This window comes from Anser cygnoides, chromosome 31 (genome assembly GCF_040182565.1).
Source record: "Anser cygnoides isolate HZ-2024a breed goose chromosome 31, Taihu_goose_T2T_genome, whole genome shotgun sequence".
NCBI lineage: Eukaryota > Metazoa > Chordata > Aves > Anseriformes > Anatidae > Anser > Anser cygnoides.
In genome coordinates this window covers 3,384,022-3,402,490 of record NC_089903.1, presented here as the reverse complement: position 1 = coordinate 3,402,490, position 18,469 = coordinate 3,384,022, and the positions used below count along the sequence as shown (strand labels likewise).

Sequence of the window (18,469 nt, the reverse complement as noted above, 5' to 3'; positions counted from 1 at the left end):
GGAACCACGATGGCCGCCTTGGCGCATTGCCCCTTTGAGAGCTGAGAACTTTAGTTTTTTTTGTCTACAGACAAATATCCCGGGGGGCGGGGCCCGAGCTGGCCCTGCCCTTTTACAATACATTTTTGGTCTACGGAGAAATATTCCTGCAAGATGGCTGCCGTGGGTGGCCCTTGGGGGGGGGGGGGTGGCCACATAGGGACACAAAATGGGGGGTGGGTGGCCCTGCCCCCTTTGAGGCCACACCCCCCTTAAGAGGCCACGCCCCTTGAGGAAGCCCCGCCCCTTTACAGGCATTTTGTGTCCCCAGACAAAAAGAACCCCGCCCGCCTCTGCCTTCCCCTTTAAGGGTGGGGGAGGGGCTTCCTGTAACGTCATTGGCCTGGAGGGGGGGCAGGGCAGCCAATCAGCACGCTGGCCCCTCCCCACCGGGCTGGGAGGACCAATCCCAGCATGCCGCAGGCTCGGCCTGGTCCTGTGCTGCACTGCTTCCAAGATGGCCACTGTCCCAGCATGCCGTGTGCCCTTGGCGATGTCCCATGATGCCCCGGGGCCGGTGGGGCTGGCTGCGGGAGGGAACAGTGGCCCAGAATGCACCGGGGCACCGCTCTGGGCCTACGGAGGATCATAAAGTGGGGCTAGGAGACGCTCTAGCTGCATCTTTGTGGTTTTCAGGGTCATAGAGAGGCGCTCTGGAGGTACAGAGAGGCGACTCTCTATGGTCTGGAGGACTCAATGTCCTCTGTGACCATAGAGATGGGCAATCTGGTGGTGCAGAGTGGCACCCTTGGGACAACTCTATGGTCTGGAGGACTCCATGCTCTCCATAGCTGTGTGACCATAGAGAAGGGCCCTCTGGTGGTGCAGAGCGGCACCCTAGGTACAACTCTATGGTCTGGAGGACTCAATACACTCCATTGCTCTGTGACCATAGAGAAGAGCGCTTTCGTGGTGCAGAGCGGCACCCTTGGGACAACTCTATGGTCTGGAAGACTTCGTGCTCTCTGTATCTGTGACCATAGAGAAGGGCCCTCTGGTGGTACAGAGCGTCACCCTTGGGACAACTCTATGGTCTGGAGGACTCAATACACTCCATTGCTCTGTGACCATAGAGAAGAGCGCTTTCGTGGTGCAGAGCGGCACCCTTGAGACAACTCTATGGTCTGGAGGACTTCGTGCTCTCTGTAGTTCTGTGACCATAGAGAAGGGCCCTCTGGTGGTGCAGAGCGGCACCCTTGGGACAACTCTATGGTCTGGAAGACTCCATGCTCTCTGTAGCTCTGTGACCATAGAGAAGAGCAGTGGTGGTGCAGAGCGGCACCCTAGGTACAACTCTATGGTCTGGAGGACTGTGTGGGATTACCGGTGGGGGGCAGCGATTGCCCATTTTGTGGGCGTGGCCTGGCTGGGTGGGGCACTGTGGGTGTGGCTTGGGGTGGGCGTGGTCTCACCTGGCCCCTCCCCCTGGGGGCTATTTGAGCACCTGCCCCGGCCGCGCCTTCTCCAGCTTGCGGCGCCGCTCGGCCGGGATCTCGTCCAGGCTGATGCCGTGGTTGCTGGCCCTGGGAGGGGGGACAAAAAAGGGGTGGGGGATATAAAAGGGGGGGGGAAAGGGGTGGCACCAGACCCCCCCACCATCCCTGACCCTCAACTCCTAGGGGGTGGGGGGGGACGGGACCCAGGCCTCTTGGGGGTCCTGCGTCCCCCTGATGCTCCCCCAGGGTGTTTGGGTGCCGCCCCCCCCATGGGACCCATCTGTGCCCCCCCTAATTTCCTTAGGACCCAAGGACCCATGTATTCCCCCCCCCCCCATAGATCCCAGGTGCCCCCCACCCCTATAGGACCCGGGTTCCCCTGCATGGGACCCAGATTACCTCCCCCACAGCTCCCAGGTGCCCCCCACCCCATAGGACCCAGGTGCCACCCATGGGACCCAGGTGCCCCCCCCCTCCAGCTCCCAGGTGCTCCCTCCACCCCTATAGGACCCAGATACCCTCCCCATGGGACCTGGCTGCCTCCCTGCCCCTATAGGATCCAGGTATCCCCCCTAGCTCCCAGGTTCCCCCTCCCATCCCTATAGGACCCAGGTGCCCCCCCATAGGTCCCATGTGTCCCCCCAGCTTCCAGGTGCTCCCCCCAATCCCACAGGACCCAGGTGCTCCCCCCACCCCTATATGGACCCAGGAGCCCCCCGCTCACCCCGGCAGCAGGTCTGGGGGTGTGGGGATGGGCTTGGTGAAGCCCTCGCGCCCCACCAGCCAGTACGTGTCCTCCACGCCCTTCCCCTGTGGGATGGCCATGTCACAGGGCAGCGGGGCAACGGGGGCAAGACGGGGGCGATAGTCGTGATAAAGAGACAGTGGGGGACAATAGTCACGATAAAGGAGCAATAGAGTGGACAATAGTCACGATAAAGGAGCAATGAGGGACAATAGTCGTGATAAAGGTGCAATAAAGTGGGCAATAGTCACGATAAAGAGGCAATGGGCGGCAATAGTAACGAGAAAAGGGCAATAGAGCAGGCAATAGTCATGATAAAGAGGTAGTGGGGGGCAGTAGTCATGATAAAGAGGCAATAGAGTGGGCAATAGTTGTGATAAAGGGGCAATAGTCATGATAAAGAGGTGTTAGTTACAATTGGGTGGACAATAGTCATGATTAAGAGGCAACAGGGGGGCAATACTAATGATAAAGGGGCAATAGGTGTGGTAAAGGGGCAATAGAGGGGCATTAGGAGGCAATAGTTGTGATAAAGGGGCATTAGAAGCAATGGGGGGGCAATAGTCACGATAAAGAGGCAATAGTCACGATAAAGAGGCATTGGGGCAATGGGGGGCAATAAGGCAGCAGTAGGGGCAAATATGGGGGCAACAGGGGGAAATGGGGGGGCATGGAGGAATGGGGGGGCAACGGAGGCAATTAAGGGGCAATAAGGGGGGGCAATAGAAGTGGTAAAGGGGCCTTGGGGCAACATGAGGGGCAATAAGAGCCCATGGGGCAATAAGGCAGGAGTAAGTCATAAAGCATAAGTAAGAAGGATACGAGGGTGATAAAGGAACAATGAGAGGCAATAAAGGGTCATGGGGCAATAAGGGGGGCAATTAATGGAGAAATTAGGGGAAATGTGGGGCAACAAGGGGACAATGGGGGAATAAAGGGACACTAAGTGGAAAATAGGGGCAATAAGGGGAGCATGGGGGGGTTGGGTGAAAAGAGGAGGTCTGGGGGCACTTTGGGGGCACAGAGGGGGCTCTACAAGGGTCCGAAGGGGCACTGAGGACCCAAGGGGCACCTTGAGCTCGGTCTTGCCCCGGATGTCCAGCTTGAAGCCCTCCTGCAGTGCCCGTAGGATGGCCACCGTGCGGGCATTGACGTGGATCCGGTATGCTGCGGGGACATGGGTGTCACCGGGGCCACCCCAGGACCCCCCCATGTCACCCCATCCTTCCATGTCCCTCCGTATTCCCGTGCTACCACGTCCATGGGACACGGGGTCAGGGGGACGCATGGCAGGATGTGTGGTGGAACCCATGGGTACGTAAACAAGTGGGGGACACGAGGACACGCACAGGTGGAGGACATGCGTGGAGGACACATGGGGACACGTGGAGGATGCATAGGGACACTTGGAGGACACATGGGGACATGTCTGGAGGACACGGTGACACACAGAGGACACTTGGTGGGACATTCATTTGGAGGACACAAGGGGACATGTGGAGACACACAGAGGATGCATAGGGACATGCATTTGGAGGAAACAAGGGGACGCATGTGGAGGACACAAGGGGACACATGAGGACATGCATGGGGATGTTACATGGAAGGTGCATAGGGACTTGAGTTTGGAGGACACGTGGAGGACATATGGATATAAGTGGAGGATGCATAGGGACACATGTGGAGGATGCGTAGAGGCATGGATGTGGAGGACACATGGGGACACACATGGAGGACACTTGGGGACACCTGACGTGCCACCATGCACACACAGAGGGGACATTTGGGGTGGGGGCACTCACGCAGGCCCGTGGACTCCATGCGTGACGCTGTGTTCACGGTGTCCCCAAAGAGGCAGTAGCGTGGCATGGTGAGACCCACAACGCCGGCCACGCAGGGCCCTGCAAAGGGGCGGGGCCTCAGGGGGTGTGGTGGTGGGGTGTTGTCAAGATGGGTGTGGTCACAATGGGCGTGGCCACGATGGAGCATGGTTATGGGGGCGTGGTCACAAGAGGTCATGGAAGGGAAGGTGTGGCCAGTGGGTCATGGCCACGTTGACTGTTGGCCAACAGATGACGCAGCCTCCATGGGGGTGTGGCCAGGAAAGGGAGTGTCTGGAGGGGGTGTGGCCAATGGGGGCGTGTCCAGGGGGAGGGGGGCATGGCCTTACCGGAGTGGAGGCCAATGCGGATGCGGACGGGCACCTCGGGCATGTGGCGCATCTTGAAGGTGCCAACGGAGCTGAGGATGTCGAGGGACATGTTGGCGATCTCACCAGCGTGGCGGTTCCCGTTGCGCTTGGGCAGCCCCGAGGCCACCATGTAGGCGTCCCCGATGGTCTCCACCTGTGGGGATGGGGCCGTGGGGGGGACACGGGGCAAGTCACAGCAGGGCCACGGCCACCAGGGTCCCCACCTCAATGTTGATGGTGGCTTCGGCTATGGGTTGTGGAAGAGGGCATGGAGGTGGCCACGGCATGGTGTGTTCCTCGGTGGCCATAAGTGCCCTCATGATACGAATGCCACCAGGCATCCATGTCACCTTGGCGGTGTCACTGAGGACCCTGGGGACCCATAACCACATTTGCTTAGTGGCCATGTCCCATATCTGCAGGGTGAGGTGGTCAAAACACGACCACCTCTGGTGGGCTGATGGCCTCCTGTGCTGTGGGGTGAACGCATCCCCTCGTAGATGTCACTGAGGACCACAGGGACCCCTGGACACAGACATTTGGTGGCCGTGTCTCATGTTGGGAGCTGGCCAAAGCCCAGCTGTGACCCATGGGGCCCTCACACCGGTGTCCCGGGGTGTCTCTGTCACCTTGTAGACATCATGGGAGCCGATGATGGCATCAAAGAGGGTGTAGAGGTCGTTGAGGAGGTCGACCACCTCAATGGGCTCGCTCATGGCCGAGATGGTGGTGAAGCCCACGATGTCGCTGAAGTAGAGCGTCACCTCCTCGAAGTACTCGGGCTCCACAGGGGTGCCCATCTTCAGTGCCTCAGCCACCGACCTGCATGGGAGGACAGCAGGGTTCCCCGGATTCCCAAATCTTCACTGTACCCCAAAGGAGATCCATTTGTCCTGCGTGGACCTCCAGCCACCCACTGACTGTGGCCATGGGGACCAAAGGGACCATGGGGACAGGGCAGGACTGGGAGATCCTGATGTCCCCATCTCAGGGCACATGGATGGGGTCTATGGGGATGTGACCATATTGTCCCCAGTGGCCATATCTGCCCTCTCCACCCCTACAGACCTGGAGTAGGGTCAATGGATTGTGGCCAACACCAACCCATCCCCAATGGCCACCTTCTCCAGCCCCTTGGGGTCACAGCCAACCCTTATCTGTCCTCCAAAACCATAGCCACCACCTCTATCCCCACGGACCCGTATGGGGTCTATGTGGCCACAGCCAACCCCAACCACATCCGAGCCCCAAATGCTGCCCCGGAGACCCACGGGGGCAACATCTGGGTGAGGAGCTTGTCGGTCTTCTGCTTCTCAATCTCCAGCTCCTCTGTGCGCTCGCGGATGAGGTCCTCCAGGTTGCTGGAGTACTGCTCCAGCATGCGCAGCATGGAGTCGATGATGTTGGTCTTCCGGCCCTTGTTGATGCTCTTGAACTACCGTGAAACCCCACAAAGTTGGGTCAGTCCCACCCAAAACCCCACCCAAAGTTGGGTCAGTCCCACCCAAAACCCCACCCAAAGTTGGGTCAGTCCCACCCAACCCTATGTGCTGTGTCCTGTATCATCTCATACCGGTCCCACCCAACCCCGTACCTACCTCCAGGTTTGGTCCATCCCAACCCCAAAACTAAGGTCCCACAGGCCACTATGCTGTTCCCATGCTTCAACCCATCCCATCATGCCCATCCCATTCCATCCCATCCCATCCCATTGTGCCCTTCCCATCCCGTCCCGTCCCATCCCATCCCGTCCCATCCTATCCCATCCCCATCCCATCCCATCCCGTCCCATCCTATCCCATCCCCATCCCATCCCATTGTGCCCATCCCGTCCCATCCCGTCCCGTCCCGTCCCGTCCCGTCCCATCCCATCCCATCCCATTGTGACCATCCTATTGTCACCATCCCGTCCCGTCCCATCCTGTCCCATCCCATCCCATCCCACCCCACCCACCCCATCCCACCCATCCCACCCAGTCCCACCTGGTCAAAGATCTGGTCGATGGTGGGCCGCCTCTCGGGCTGCTCGCTCCAGCACTGCTTCATCAGGTGGATGCACTCCAGTGGCGCCTGGTCGGCCGACACCGCCGGGCGGCACAGCGGGGGAGGCCGTGTCACCTTCTCGATGATCTCTGGGGACACATGTGTCACCGGGAGGGTGGTGGTGGTGGAGGTCCAGGTGGGGTGGGTTGGGTGGTGGTAGAAATGTTGGGGGTGGTCAGTGAGGGGTGTCTTGTATGGCACAGGGGGTCAATTGGATGGCCCAGGGGTGTCTGGGGAAGGGCCTGGAGATGCTTAGGGGAGGTTTTGGGGGAGTCAAGGGTTGAGGGAACCTGGAGAGGGGCACGGGGGGGTCCCAGAGGGGTTTGGAGGAGGCTTTAGGGGGGATCAAGGGGTTGAGGGAACCCGGAGAGGGGTACGGGGGGTTCCAGGGGTGTCTGGGGAAGGGCCTGGAGATGCTTAGGGGAGGTTTTGGGGGAGTCAAGGGTTGAGGGAACCTGGAGAGGGGCACGGGGGGGTCCCAGAGGGGTTTGGAGGAGGCTTTAGGGGGGATCAAGGGGTTGAGGGAACCCGGAGAGGGGTACGGGGGGTTCCAGAGGTGTTTGGAGGAGATCCTGTGGTCTCTAAGGGGTTCCTGAGGTGGTGCCAGAAGCTCTGGAGGGGCTGTCCCTGGGGTGTTCTGGTGGGACTGGTGACGCTGGTGGGGGTTACTGGTGGCACTGGGGGGCGGTACCTTCGGGGGGCAGTCCCAGCATGCAGTAGGGGCCGCTGCGGCAGATCACCTCCTGCATGATGATGCCGATGCCGTAGATGTCGCCCCGGAAGGAGCCGCGACGCTCCAGCGCCGCGTCCCGCAGCAGCTCTGGCGCCGTCCACAGTCGCTCTGGGAGAGGGTGGGGCCACGCTCGGACACGTCCCCTCCACCACAGCCCCGCCCCCTCAACCTCCAGGCCCCACCCCTCGCAGCCAGGACCCATGGGTGGTGAAGCCCACCATGGATGGTGTGGTCACCCAACCGGTATGGCTAGGCCACGCCCCCAATGGAAAGCCACACCCATCATGGGCTCCACCCACAGCTGGGAGTAGCCACGCCCCTGTCTGCAAGCCCCACCCGCAGGCACCATGGCTCCACCCCCAGTTTAGAAGCACCTCCCCCATGCTGCACCCAACACTGAGCCCCAGGTTGGCTCAAAAGCCCCGCCCACAACCCAGAGGCCCTGCCCACATTATTGGCCCCGCCCCTTAGCCCAGGCCCCGCCCCTCCACCCAGCTCTCATCCCCCACCCACCCATAAGCCCCACCTCCACCCATAGAACCTGCCTCCACCTCATAGTCCCCGCCTCCACCCCACAGATCCCACGTCATCCCATTGGCCCAGCCTCCTCCTGGCCTCCCACCCATGACCAAGCCCACCCCCACAAGCCACATCCCTGGATTTAGAACATGTCCATCGCACATGCCCCCCCCATAAAGCCCCGCCCTCACCCTGTGCCTTTGGGGTGGGGGTGTGCACCCGCTGGGCCTCCAGCAGCTCGTTGTAGCCGTGGTCGGTGACCTTCAGCACGAAGCGCCCGTCCACCACGCAGTTACGGGACTTGAGGCGCCCGTGGACCACGTCGCGGTGGTGCAGGTACCGCATGCCCTGCCGGACAGACGGACACAGCAGCGTCACCGTCACCCATCGCTATCATCGTCACCACGGCTGGGAAGGTGGTGTGCACCATGGCCATCACCACCGTGGTCATCACCACCATGGTCATCACCACCATGGTCATCACCACCATGGCCACCATCACCATGGCCACCACCACCACGGTCATCACCACCATGGCCATAACCACCAGGGCCATCACCACCACGACCACCAACACCATGGCCACCATCACCATGGTCATCACCATGGCCACTGTCATGGCATTGCCCTGGCACCACCATGATCACTGCCACCATGGCCACCACCACGCCTACCACCCAGGGACCTACACCACAGACACCACAATGGCCACCACAGTTACCATCAAAGTTGCCACCATGACCATCACCACCATGGCCACCGGTAGAGCCATCACCATGCCTCCTGCCACCACTATCACCAAGGCCACCACTATCACCACCACCACCACAAACCATGGCAACCACCAAGACATGGTGAGCAGCATCACCACCCACATGGTCACTATGCTTGCTGCCACGGCCACCACTGCTCCCCCCTGTCACCTTGATGAGGTCGATGAGGAGGGAAGACTTGAACATCCAGTCCAGCTTCATGTCCTCGTTGCGCAGCAGGTCCTCCAGGCTGCCCCGGGAGCAGTGCTCCGAGACAATGGCGAAGATGCCGCAGTCGTGGAAGAAGCCCAGGAAGAGGTTGACGTTCTCATGGCGCAGGTCACGCAGCTGCCCCGGGGCCAGAGAACACGTGGGACAGGGCCTGGCATTGTCCCCCATGGCCCGACATTGTCCCCTTTTCCCTGATGTTGTCTCCCCATAGGCCAGCGTTGTCCCCCACGACCCAGCGTTGTCCCCATGGCCCAGCATTGTCATCCGTGGCCCAACACTGTCACCCCAACCCTTTGTTGTCCTCCATGACCCAGCGTTGTCCCCATTGCCCCACATTGTCCTCTATGGCTCAACGTTGTCCATGACCCAGCATTGTCATCCATGACCCAACATTGTCTCCATGACCCAACGTCATCTCCATAACCCAACATTGTCCCCATGTCCCCATGATCCCATGACCCAATGCGGTCCCCTTGACCCAACATTGTCCCCATAACTCAACATTGTCCCCATGACCCAACTTTGTCCCAATGACCCAACATCATCCCCATGACCCAATGCCGTCCCCCCGACCCAATGTCATCCCCATGACCCAATGTTGCCCCCATAACTCAACACCATCCCCATGACCAATGTCATCCCCATGACCCAACATCATCCTCATGACCCAGCGACGTCCCCGTTGACCCAACATGGTCTCCACAGCCCCTCACCTTGCAGAAGGCCAGCTTGGTGGCTGGCTTCACCTCACTGTGCTGATCTCCGGGGAACTTCTTGAGCCAGACCCAGTCGCCCTGGGGGAGCGGAGCCGGTGATGCCTCACCCCCATCTCCTTCCTCCTCCTCCTCCTCCACCAGCAGCCCCAACCCAACACCCAACCCTCATACAAGCCACTAGAAAATCCCCTCTCATTTGTCTGTCCTCAAGGAGGGGTGGTCAAAAGCCACCCGATCCCTCTCTTTGACCCCCCTCCAGCACCCTGGTTGGGGCCACCACGGGGGGACACCAAGGTGGTGGACTGGGGATGGGGTGGGACTTGAGGGCAAATTTGGGGGAGAAACAGTGGGTTTTGTGCTTTTGACTTACCTGCACGGAGGCGACAAGGCCCTGTTGGTTAAACAAAAGGAGGAGGAGGGGGAGGTGGCTGTTGCCCCCCGAGGTTTCGGCTCCCTGCGGGAAAGGGCAGGAAGCAGCTGTCAATCATGGCCCCCAGAGCTGTCAATCATCTGGCCAGGATGTGGGGTGGGGGAGCTGGGGGTTCCCCCCCTGCCCTTCAGTGGTGGAGGGGGGAACAGGGGTGTCCCCACGGAGATGGCCCTGCCTTGTCGCCCCCGGAGGTGGCAGGTGGTGGTGGTGGTGGGATGGGGTAAGGTAACGGGAAGGGTGATGTTGGGAGGGGAGGGAACACACAGGGAGGGTGACACGGGGATGTCCTACCTCGGCGATGGCCACGTTGGTGGTGTCGGGGGCTGCGGTCACGCTTCGGATGCTCTTGGTGTCCCCACCACTGCGGCCGGCCAGGCTCGTGCGGCTGCCATCCACCTGTGGCACAGGGACGGGTCAGGATATGGCCCATGGGTACATGCGGGACGTGGCACCCATGGAGACGTGGCACCCAAGGAGGTACATCAACCACTGGGACCCACCAGTGGATGTTCTCCCCAGTGCTGGGGGAGACCTCAGGCCATGGGAATGCATCACCCATTGGGACACGTCTCCCATGGGGGCCCAGCACCATGGATCTCCTCCCAAGGTTGAAGTTGTCATGGGGGCGAAGCCAGACTATGGGGACCCATCATACATGGAGACACGTCACCAGTGGGGACCCTCAGCCCCCAGGAGGCCCAGCTTGGTCACAGGGACACCACAGGCATGCATCACCCATGGAGACATGTCATCCATGGGGACACATCACCCATGGGCACCTCACAGTCCCTAGATCCCCTCCCCGAGGCCATCTTGGTCATGGGGAAGACACCAGGTCGTGGGGACACATCACCCACGGGACCCTGTCACTCGGGGGACCACGGGACCCATGAAGTCCCACCAGCCCATGCGTCTCCTCCCGAGATCCACGGGGAGATGTCAGGCCATGGAGACACATCAACTATAGGGACACGTCATCCATGGGGGGCCACCAACCTATGGAGACGCAGCTCCTGTAGGAAACCATCATCCATAGGGACACGTCACACATGGGGGGCCACCAGCCCACGGTCCCCCTCCCAATGCTGAGCGTGACCATGGGGCACAGCGTTGCCTTTCCAGACACTACTTGGGCCACTGAGTCCCCAAGCCACCGTGGCTCCTACAGAAGTGGCCCCACATCACCGAGCCCCCCCAGACCCTCACCCGCTTGTTGCTCTGGGTGTTGATGAAGGTCAGGTCCTCCATGGTGAGGATGATCTTGTTGGGCCCTTTCATCAGCTGGGCCTGCTGGATGCGACGTCTGCAGGGAGGGGACATGGAAGCTGCTGGGGTGCTCACATGGGGGACCCCGAGGTCTCCCCTGAGCCCCACGGCACCTTATGGGGTGGTGGCACCCACCTGATGAAGCAGGCGAGGGCAGCCCCTGCTGCGATGAGGGCGGAGACGAGGACGAAAATGAGGAGGACAAAGGTGGCGTCCACCCCTGAGGTGGAGAGGGGAAGAGGTGGAGGGGTGCCACGGTCCAGAGGAGCCACCCACAGCCTCCTGGAGAGGGCCATGGCCACCTAAGCCCACCCATGACCACTCATGACCACCTATGGATGTGCTCCGTGGCCACCTGTGGTCACCTACAGCCACCCGAGGGATGGAGGGATGGGTGGGTGGATGGATGGAGGACGGATGGATGGATGGATGGAGGAATGGATGGAGGGATGGATGGATTAAGAGATGGGTGGATGGAGAGAAGGAAGGATGGAAGATGGATGGATGAAAGAACAGGTGGATGGACAAAGGGTCAGATGGAGGGAGGGAGGGAGGGAGGGAGGGAGGGAGGGAGGGAGGGAGGGAGGGAGGGAGGGAGGGAGGGAGGAAGAAAGGAAGGAAGAGATGGGTGGATGGACAGAAGGAAAGATGGAAATATGGGTAGATGAAGGAATAGATGGGTGGACAAAGGGTCAGATGGATGGATGGATGAAGGAATAGATGGACAGACAGATGGATGGAGGGACAAAGGGATGGTTGAGGGACGGGTGGATGGATGGATGAAGGAACAGATGGATGAGTGGACAGATGGCTGAAGGAATAGATGGATGAACAGAGGGATGAGGGGCTGGGTGGAGGGATGGAGGAAGGAAAGGATGGAGGATGGACAGAGAGATGGACAAGCAGAGGATGGAAGTCTAGAGGGACAGACAGACACACACCAAGCCATCCGGCTGGTTGACCAACTCAGCTCAGACAGCGAGACCAAGAGACCTGCGCAGGCCCTGCCAGACAAACGGACACAAAGCGGGAAAGGAGCCCCCTGCTCACCCCCGTTGCAGATGGAGCCTGACTCAAACCAGCACCCCGAGTCCGTGCCGGGGCTGGAGCCGTGGGGCCAGTGGACGGAGTGGCCGCGGTAGCCCAGCCCTCGTATGCCGGGCTCCAGCCCGTAGACCGGCCACAGCCGATCGCCTTTGCCATCAGTGTCCAGCACCACGTAGGGGACGCTGACGTCCCCGTCCTCGGTGACAGAGAAGGGCTGGCAGAAGCCCTCCAGGTGGAAGCCACGGGCGTGCTCGGCCACGCTGGTGCCCATCACCCAGCGGCCCGTGCGCCGCGTGGCCTCCACCGCGTTGGCCAGGAAGTAGATGGAGTTGTAGATGGTGGCAAAGAGTGGGTGGACCTGTGGGGGGAGAGGAGGTGTCGGGGGGGTGTCGAGGTGGCACCCGTGGGGCGACAACATGAGCTTGGCCACCTCCACCCAAGCCTGTTGGCCATGGTCAACTCTGCTCAGTGTTTGGCTTCCTTCATTCAACTCCCATTGGCTACCGCCATCTCTGCCCACCTCCCATTGGCCACCATCACCTTCATCCCCCTCCCGTTGGCCATGACCAATGCCTATGGGCTGCTGTCACCTCTACCCAACTCCCGTTGGCCATGACCAATGCCTATGGGCTGCTGTCACCTCTACCCAACTCCCGTTGGCCACGACCACCACCTATGGGCTGCTGTCACCTCTACCCAACTCCCCTGGGGATACGTCCACCACCAACTGCCCCACCCCATGTCTGACCCATGGCCCTGATGGCTCCAATCGCCCACCCCTGCCCCACAGCTGGCCCCCCCCCAACCCCGTGGCTGTGGCTCCCACACCACCTGCGTGGGGTCGATGTGCGCGGGGATCTCGTAGGCCTCCTGGGCCTGGCGCAGGGCCTCGTGGAAGCTGACATCGGGCGAGTCGATGGTGATGGTGAGCACGGCGTCGTAGGCCAGGCGCAGCTTGGTGCTGTTGGCCAGGACGGGGTAGGGCACGTGGTGGTAGGGCAGGGGGAAGGTGAGCGCGTCGTAGGGGATGAAGACGTAGGTGCCGTCGGTCATGCCCATGTCCTCCGCCTTCTCCAGGAGCACCCGCTGCTCCTCGCCGCCCAGCAGCACCGAGTGCATGCACATCACCACCACTGCATGGGGGGGGGCGGGTGAGCCATGGTGGGGGCACTGCACCCGTGGGAGCCCCCCAGCCAACCTCCAAGTGGCACACATGTGGATCTTCCCCATCCAGGCCCACCCGCTGCATCTTCGATCCATCCACCTCCATCTGCATCCATCCTTCCTCTCCTACCTCCTCCATCTCCATCTCCTCTTCCTCCACCCATCCATGCCCACGTCTCCATCCATCCTTCCTCTCCCACCTCCTCCATTTCCATCCACTCTTCCTCCACACAGCCGTGCCCACCTCCTTTACCTCCACCCATCCTTCATGACTGGTTGCTACCCATCCTTCCTCCACCCATCCATGCCCACATCCCCACCCATCTTTCTTCCATCTACCACCTCCACCCATCCTCCCTCCACTCACTTCACCCATCTGTCCTCCATTCACCATCTCCATCCACCCATCCATCCATCCACCCACCCACCCATCCATCCATCTACTCATCCATCCCTCCTCCACCCACCCACCTCCATCCATCCATCATCCATCTGTCCTCCATCCGTCTGTCCTCCACCCACCCATCCATCCATGCTCTCTCCACCCGTCCTCCATCCACCCACCCACCTCCATCCACCCATCCTCCCCTCACCTCCCCCACCCTCCTCCCTCCCCCCACACCCCCCACCTCCCCCCTTCCAACCCCCACCCCCTTACCTCTGACCCCATCAGCCCGCTGCACCCTCCTCAAGGCCTCGCGGGCCTCGTCCTCCCGGTCCCCGGCGGTGACAACGACGGTGACGGGGAGCCCCCGCGCCCGCAGGTCCTGGGCCAGGCCCTGCCCCACCTCTCGCCACAGGTCCTGGGGGGCCGTGACCACGGCCACGTGGGCCCAGCGGAAGAACCGGAGGACGGTGTGGAGCACCCTGCCGGGAGCTGGCATGGGAACCACCAACGTGTCCAAGCCCTCGATGTCGCCGACGCATGCCCAGGAGACCACGGGCTTGTTCCACACTGCTGCCAGGAGCCCGGCGGCCCCGCACGTGGCCGGGTTGAGGGGGCCCACCAGCCCCGTGGCGTAGCGCTCGGCATTGAGCAGCCCCGCCACGGCCTCGGGGGTCCGGCACGCCTCGGCCAAGACCACTGCGTCCCACCAGTAGCCTCCATTGAGCGTTGGGTCGCGGTTGAGGCGGGCCACGGCCAAGCGGGAGGCCACCTCGGGCAAGGCCCGGGCCACGAGGGGGTCGCAAGCCCACGGGCCCATCACCCCCACCTTGAAGGTGGCCCCCCGGGTCAGGGGCAGGCAAGGGAGGAGGAGGAGGAGGAGGAGGAGGAGGTGGGGAGGCCACCGGGGGTGGTGGGAGAGGCGGAGGAGGAAGCTGGTAGAGACGGCGCCGCAGCGGGAGGAGGCGGCGTGGGGGGTGACAGCGCCGGGGGAGATGCCACTATGAGAGGTGCCACCACTGGAGGTGCCACCATGGGAGGTGCCGCCACCATGGGAGATGCCACTGGAGGAGGTGCCACCACTGGAGATGCCACCACCTTGGGAGATGCCACCACCACAAGAGGTGCCACTCCTGGAGGAGGTGCCACCACTAGAGATGCCACCGCCATGGAAGATGCCACCTTGATAGGTGCCACCACCATGGGAGGTGCCACTGGAGGAGATGCCAGTGGTGTGGGTGACACAGCCGCCATGGGAGATGCCACCACTGTAGGACGTGCTGCTGGTTGGGGAAACAGAACTGTGAGAGATGCCACCAAGGGAGATGCCACCACTGGAGATGTCACCACCATGGGAGAGGAGGTTAAAGGAGGTGCCACCACCAGGGGACACGCTGTCACGGGAGATGCGACAGCTGCAGGAGATGCTGTTGTGGGAGATGCCACCACCATGGGAGATGCCACCACCATGAGAGATGCCACCAGCGTGGCAGAAGCCAAGAGATGGAAAGTCCTTGTGGGCAATGCCACCGTGGGAGGTGTCATGGCAGGAGACACCACTGGGGCAGAAGCCACCGCAGAAAAAGTCACCGTGGGAGATGCCACCACGGGAGATATCATCGCGAGAGATGTCACCGTGGACGATGTCACCATGGGCGATGCCACCATGGGAGATGCCACCATGGGAAATGTCACCATAGGAGATGCCACCATGGGAGATGCCACTGTGGAAGATGTCATGGTGGGAGATGCCACCACGGGAAACGTCACCGTGGGAGACGTCACAATAGCAGATGTCACCATGGAAAATGTCACTGTTGGAGATGCCACCATGGGAGATGCCACCACGGGAGGTGTCACCATGGCAGATGCCACCACAGGAGGTGTCACCATGGGGCTGCATGGTCCCGGGGTGGGCTGGGGACGCTTGGGGCCGCTGTGGGGGGGTCCTCAGGGCCTGGGGGGCCGCACCGGGTCCCGGTGCCGGGGGGGCTCTGGCGATGCCACCATGGTGGGACAGGGACCGGGGGCTGCGTGGGGCCGGGGGCCCCCACCTGTGGGAGAGAGGGGTTAAAACCGGGGGGGGGTCCTTGGGGGGGGGTCCTGACCCCTGGGTGTGCTCCCCCCCCTCGGGGCCCCCACCTGCAGGAGAGAGGGGTGAGAATGAGAGGAGGGGTTGGGGGGGGGGACAGACCCCTGTGGGTGCTCCCCCCCGCCCCAGCACCCCCAACTCCTGTTTTTTTTCGGGGGGGGGAAGAGGAAGGGGGTGGGGAGACTGCCCAGCCCCCCCCCTTCCCATCATGCCCCACGGCCCCGTTAATCCCCTGGGGGGTAAAACCGGGATTATCCCTGACCCCCCCCCCGCCCCCCCCCCCCACTCCGGGGCAGGGCAGGGCTCGGGGCCACGTGTGGGGGTGGCGGGGTCGGGGGGGGGTAGCAGGGAGAGGGCCCGCACCGTGACATCCCCACCCGTGACACCCCCACTGTGACACCCCCACCCCTAGGACACCCCCACCCGTGTCACCCCCACCCCTGGGACACCCGCGCTGGGACACCCGCACCCCCGGTGTCACCCGCACCCGTGTGTCACTTCCACCTGGGTGACAGCCGGGTGTCACCCCCGTGTGACAGTTGCGCACTCGTGTGTCACCCACAGCCGTGTGTCACCCATAGGTGTGTGACACCCGTGTGTCACCCACAGCCGTGTGTCACCCACGGCCACGTGCCACCTGCACATCCGCACACCTGTGTGACACCTGTGTCACCTGCAGCTGCGTGACACCCACACTTCCGTGTCACCCACAGCCGTGGGACACGCTCACACCCATAATGACACCCATGTGCCACCCACAGCCGTGTGACACCCGTGTGACACCCGCACACTCGTGTGACACCCGTGTGTCACCCATGTGTCACCCACACTCGCGTGTCACACCCGTAGGACACCCGTATGTCACCCACACCCGTGTGCCACCCACACCCGTGTGACACCCTCACACCCGTGTGACACCCGCGTGTCACCCACACCCGTGTGACACCCAGGTGTCACCCATACTCACGTGTCACACCCGTGTGACACCCTCACACCCCGGTGACACCCGCGTGTCACCCACACCCGTGTGACATTCGTGTGACACCCTCACAGCCGTGTGACACCCGCGTGTCACCCACACCCATGTGTCACCCACACCCGTGTGCCACCCACATGGCCCTAATCCCCCCCCCCCCGGTTATTTCTGGCCCCTTCATCCCCTGCGGCCGGGTCACCCCCCCACGGGTGCCCCCCCCCCCACGCGTGTGCCCCCCCCAACACGCGTGTGCCCCCCACACGTGTGCCCCCCCCCCCCCCCCAAAACGTGTGCCTCCCCCCCAGCCTTGCAGGGACCCCTGGGGGGGGGGGGGTCCCAGGTCCCGGAGGGGGTCATTGGGGGGGTCCCAGCCCCCCTAATTTAGGATCGGGGGGGGGCACCCAAAGAGGGCACCCAGGGGACTGGGGGGGCATGTCGGGGCACCCAAGGGGGGCAGGGGGCAGGTATTGGGGTTTCCAGGTTATCGGGGGGGGTCACAGCTCTTGGGGGGGGGTCAGGTTTTGGAGGGAGGGTCACAGGTTTTAGGTAGGGTCCCAGATTTTGGGGGGGGTCACAGATTTTAGGGGGTGGGTCCCAGGTTTTGGGGGGGTCCCAGGTTTTGAAGGGGGGGGTCACAGATTTTGAGGGGGGGGCCAGGTTTAAGGGGGAGGTCCCAGGTTTTGGGGGGGGGGTGGGAGGAGGAAGCCGGGTGTCCGGGGGGGGGGCAGGTGCTGGGGGGGAATTGGGTGTTGGGGGGGGGGGGGCAAGTGAAGGGGGGGAGGACCCAGATGTCCAGAGGGGGCCAGTCCCACATGTCTGGGGGGGGTCAAAATATTGGGGGAGTCCAACTGAGGGGGGAATATTGGGGGGGGTCGGCAAAATATTTGGGAGGGGTCTCAGGTGTTGGGGGGTGGGTCCAGGGTGTTTGGGGGGGGGTCCCAGGTATTATGGGGGGGGTCCCAGGTGTTATGGGGGGGGGGTTCTAGGTGTTATGTGGGGGGGTTCTAGGTGTTATTGGGGGGGGTCCCAGTTGCTGGGGGGGGGTCATCGGTGAGCGGGGTCTGGGCGGGGGGGTCCCTACCTGTTCCCAGGCCCCCCCTGGGTGGGTGCTGCCGGGTGGGGGGGGGGCCAATGCCCCCCCAGGCGCCTGGGTGCCCGTGCGGCGGCTGCCCCCAGGGTGCCCGTGTGCGGCCGCGGTGGGGGGGGGGGGCCCTAATCCGCCCCCCGCCTCCTCTGCCCCCCCCCCGCCCCCCCCCCGGCTCCTGGGTGTAAGCGGCTTAATGGGGGGGGGGGGGCGGGGGGGTCCGGTGCGTGCTGGGAAATCCGGGGGGGTGACGGCGTGGAGACGGGGGGGGGGGCACGGGGAAGGGGGGGCCGCGAGGGGGTGCAAACGGGGGGGGAGGGGGTCGTGGGGCCCCAAAAGTGGTGGGTTTTGCCCCAAAATTGGCCCCATCCCGTGTGTCCCCCCCCACCCCCCCACAGGCAGCACGGCTCCGGGCTGGGCAGGGCGGAGCCGGGGGGCGGCCCTGGGGTGGCGCTGCCCCCCAGAAGCGCTCCCCGGACCCAAACCCGCCGGTTTTCAACCCAAAACGCAGTCGCGCACGCTGCCCCCCCCCCCCCCCCGCCTCGATTCAGCCGCAAGCAGGCGGCGAGCTGCCAATCACGTCCTAGCCACGCCCCCATCCCGCCCACTGCTTGGTTAGG

General features: G+C 62.8%; 1 protein-coding gene across 3 annotated transcripts; it reads right to left on the bottom strand.

Annotated features, from left to right (window-relative positions):
* Positions 1 to 386: 386 nt before the first annotated feature.
* Positions 387 to 15,816, bottom strand: GUCY2D (guanylate cyclase 2D, retinal). Of its 3 annotated transcripts, none has more exons than XM_066985273.1 (20): positions 13,971 to 15,816; positions 12,980 to 13,281; positions 12,152 to 12,506; positions 11,237 to 11,321; positions 11,042 to 11,138; positions 10,127 to 10,231; positions 9,776 to 9,859; positions 9,403 to 9,483; positions 8,630 to 8,806; positions 7,898 to 8,054; positions 7,146 to 7,295; positions 6,395 to 6,543; positions 5,683 to 5,846; positions 5,041 to 5,233; positions 4,391 to 4,565; positions 4,023 to 4,121; positions 3,293 to 3,387; positions 2,200 to 2,285; positions 1,452 to 1,562; positions 387 to 566 (listed from the first exon to the last, which is right to left on the bottom strand). In XM_066985273.1, exons 1-19 carry the CDS (start codon positions 15,598 to 15,600, stop codon positions 1,472 to 1,474), a joined length of 4,275 nt encoding a protein of 1,424 aa, XP_066841374.1. In that variant the 5' UTR covers positions 15,601 to 15,816; the 3' UTR covers positions 387 to 566; positions 1,452 to 1,471. The 3 variants fall into 3 exon arrangements, with proteins under 3 accessions (XP_066841374.1, XP_066841373.1, XP_066841375.1); XM_066985272.1 differs by having other exon boundaries at positions 387 to 615; positions 13,971 to 15,815; XM_066985274.1 differs by lacking the exon at positions 9,776 to 9,859 and having other exon boundaries at positions 387 to 615.
* Positions 15,817 to 18,469: the final 2,653 nt, after the last annotated feature.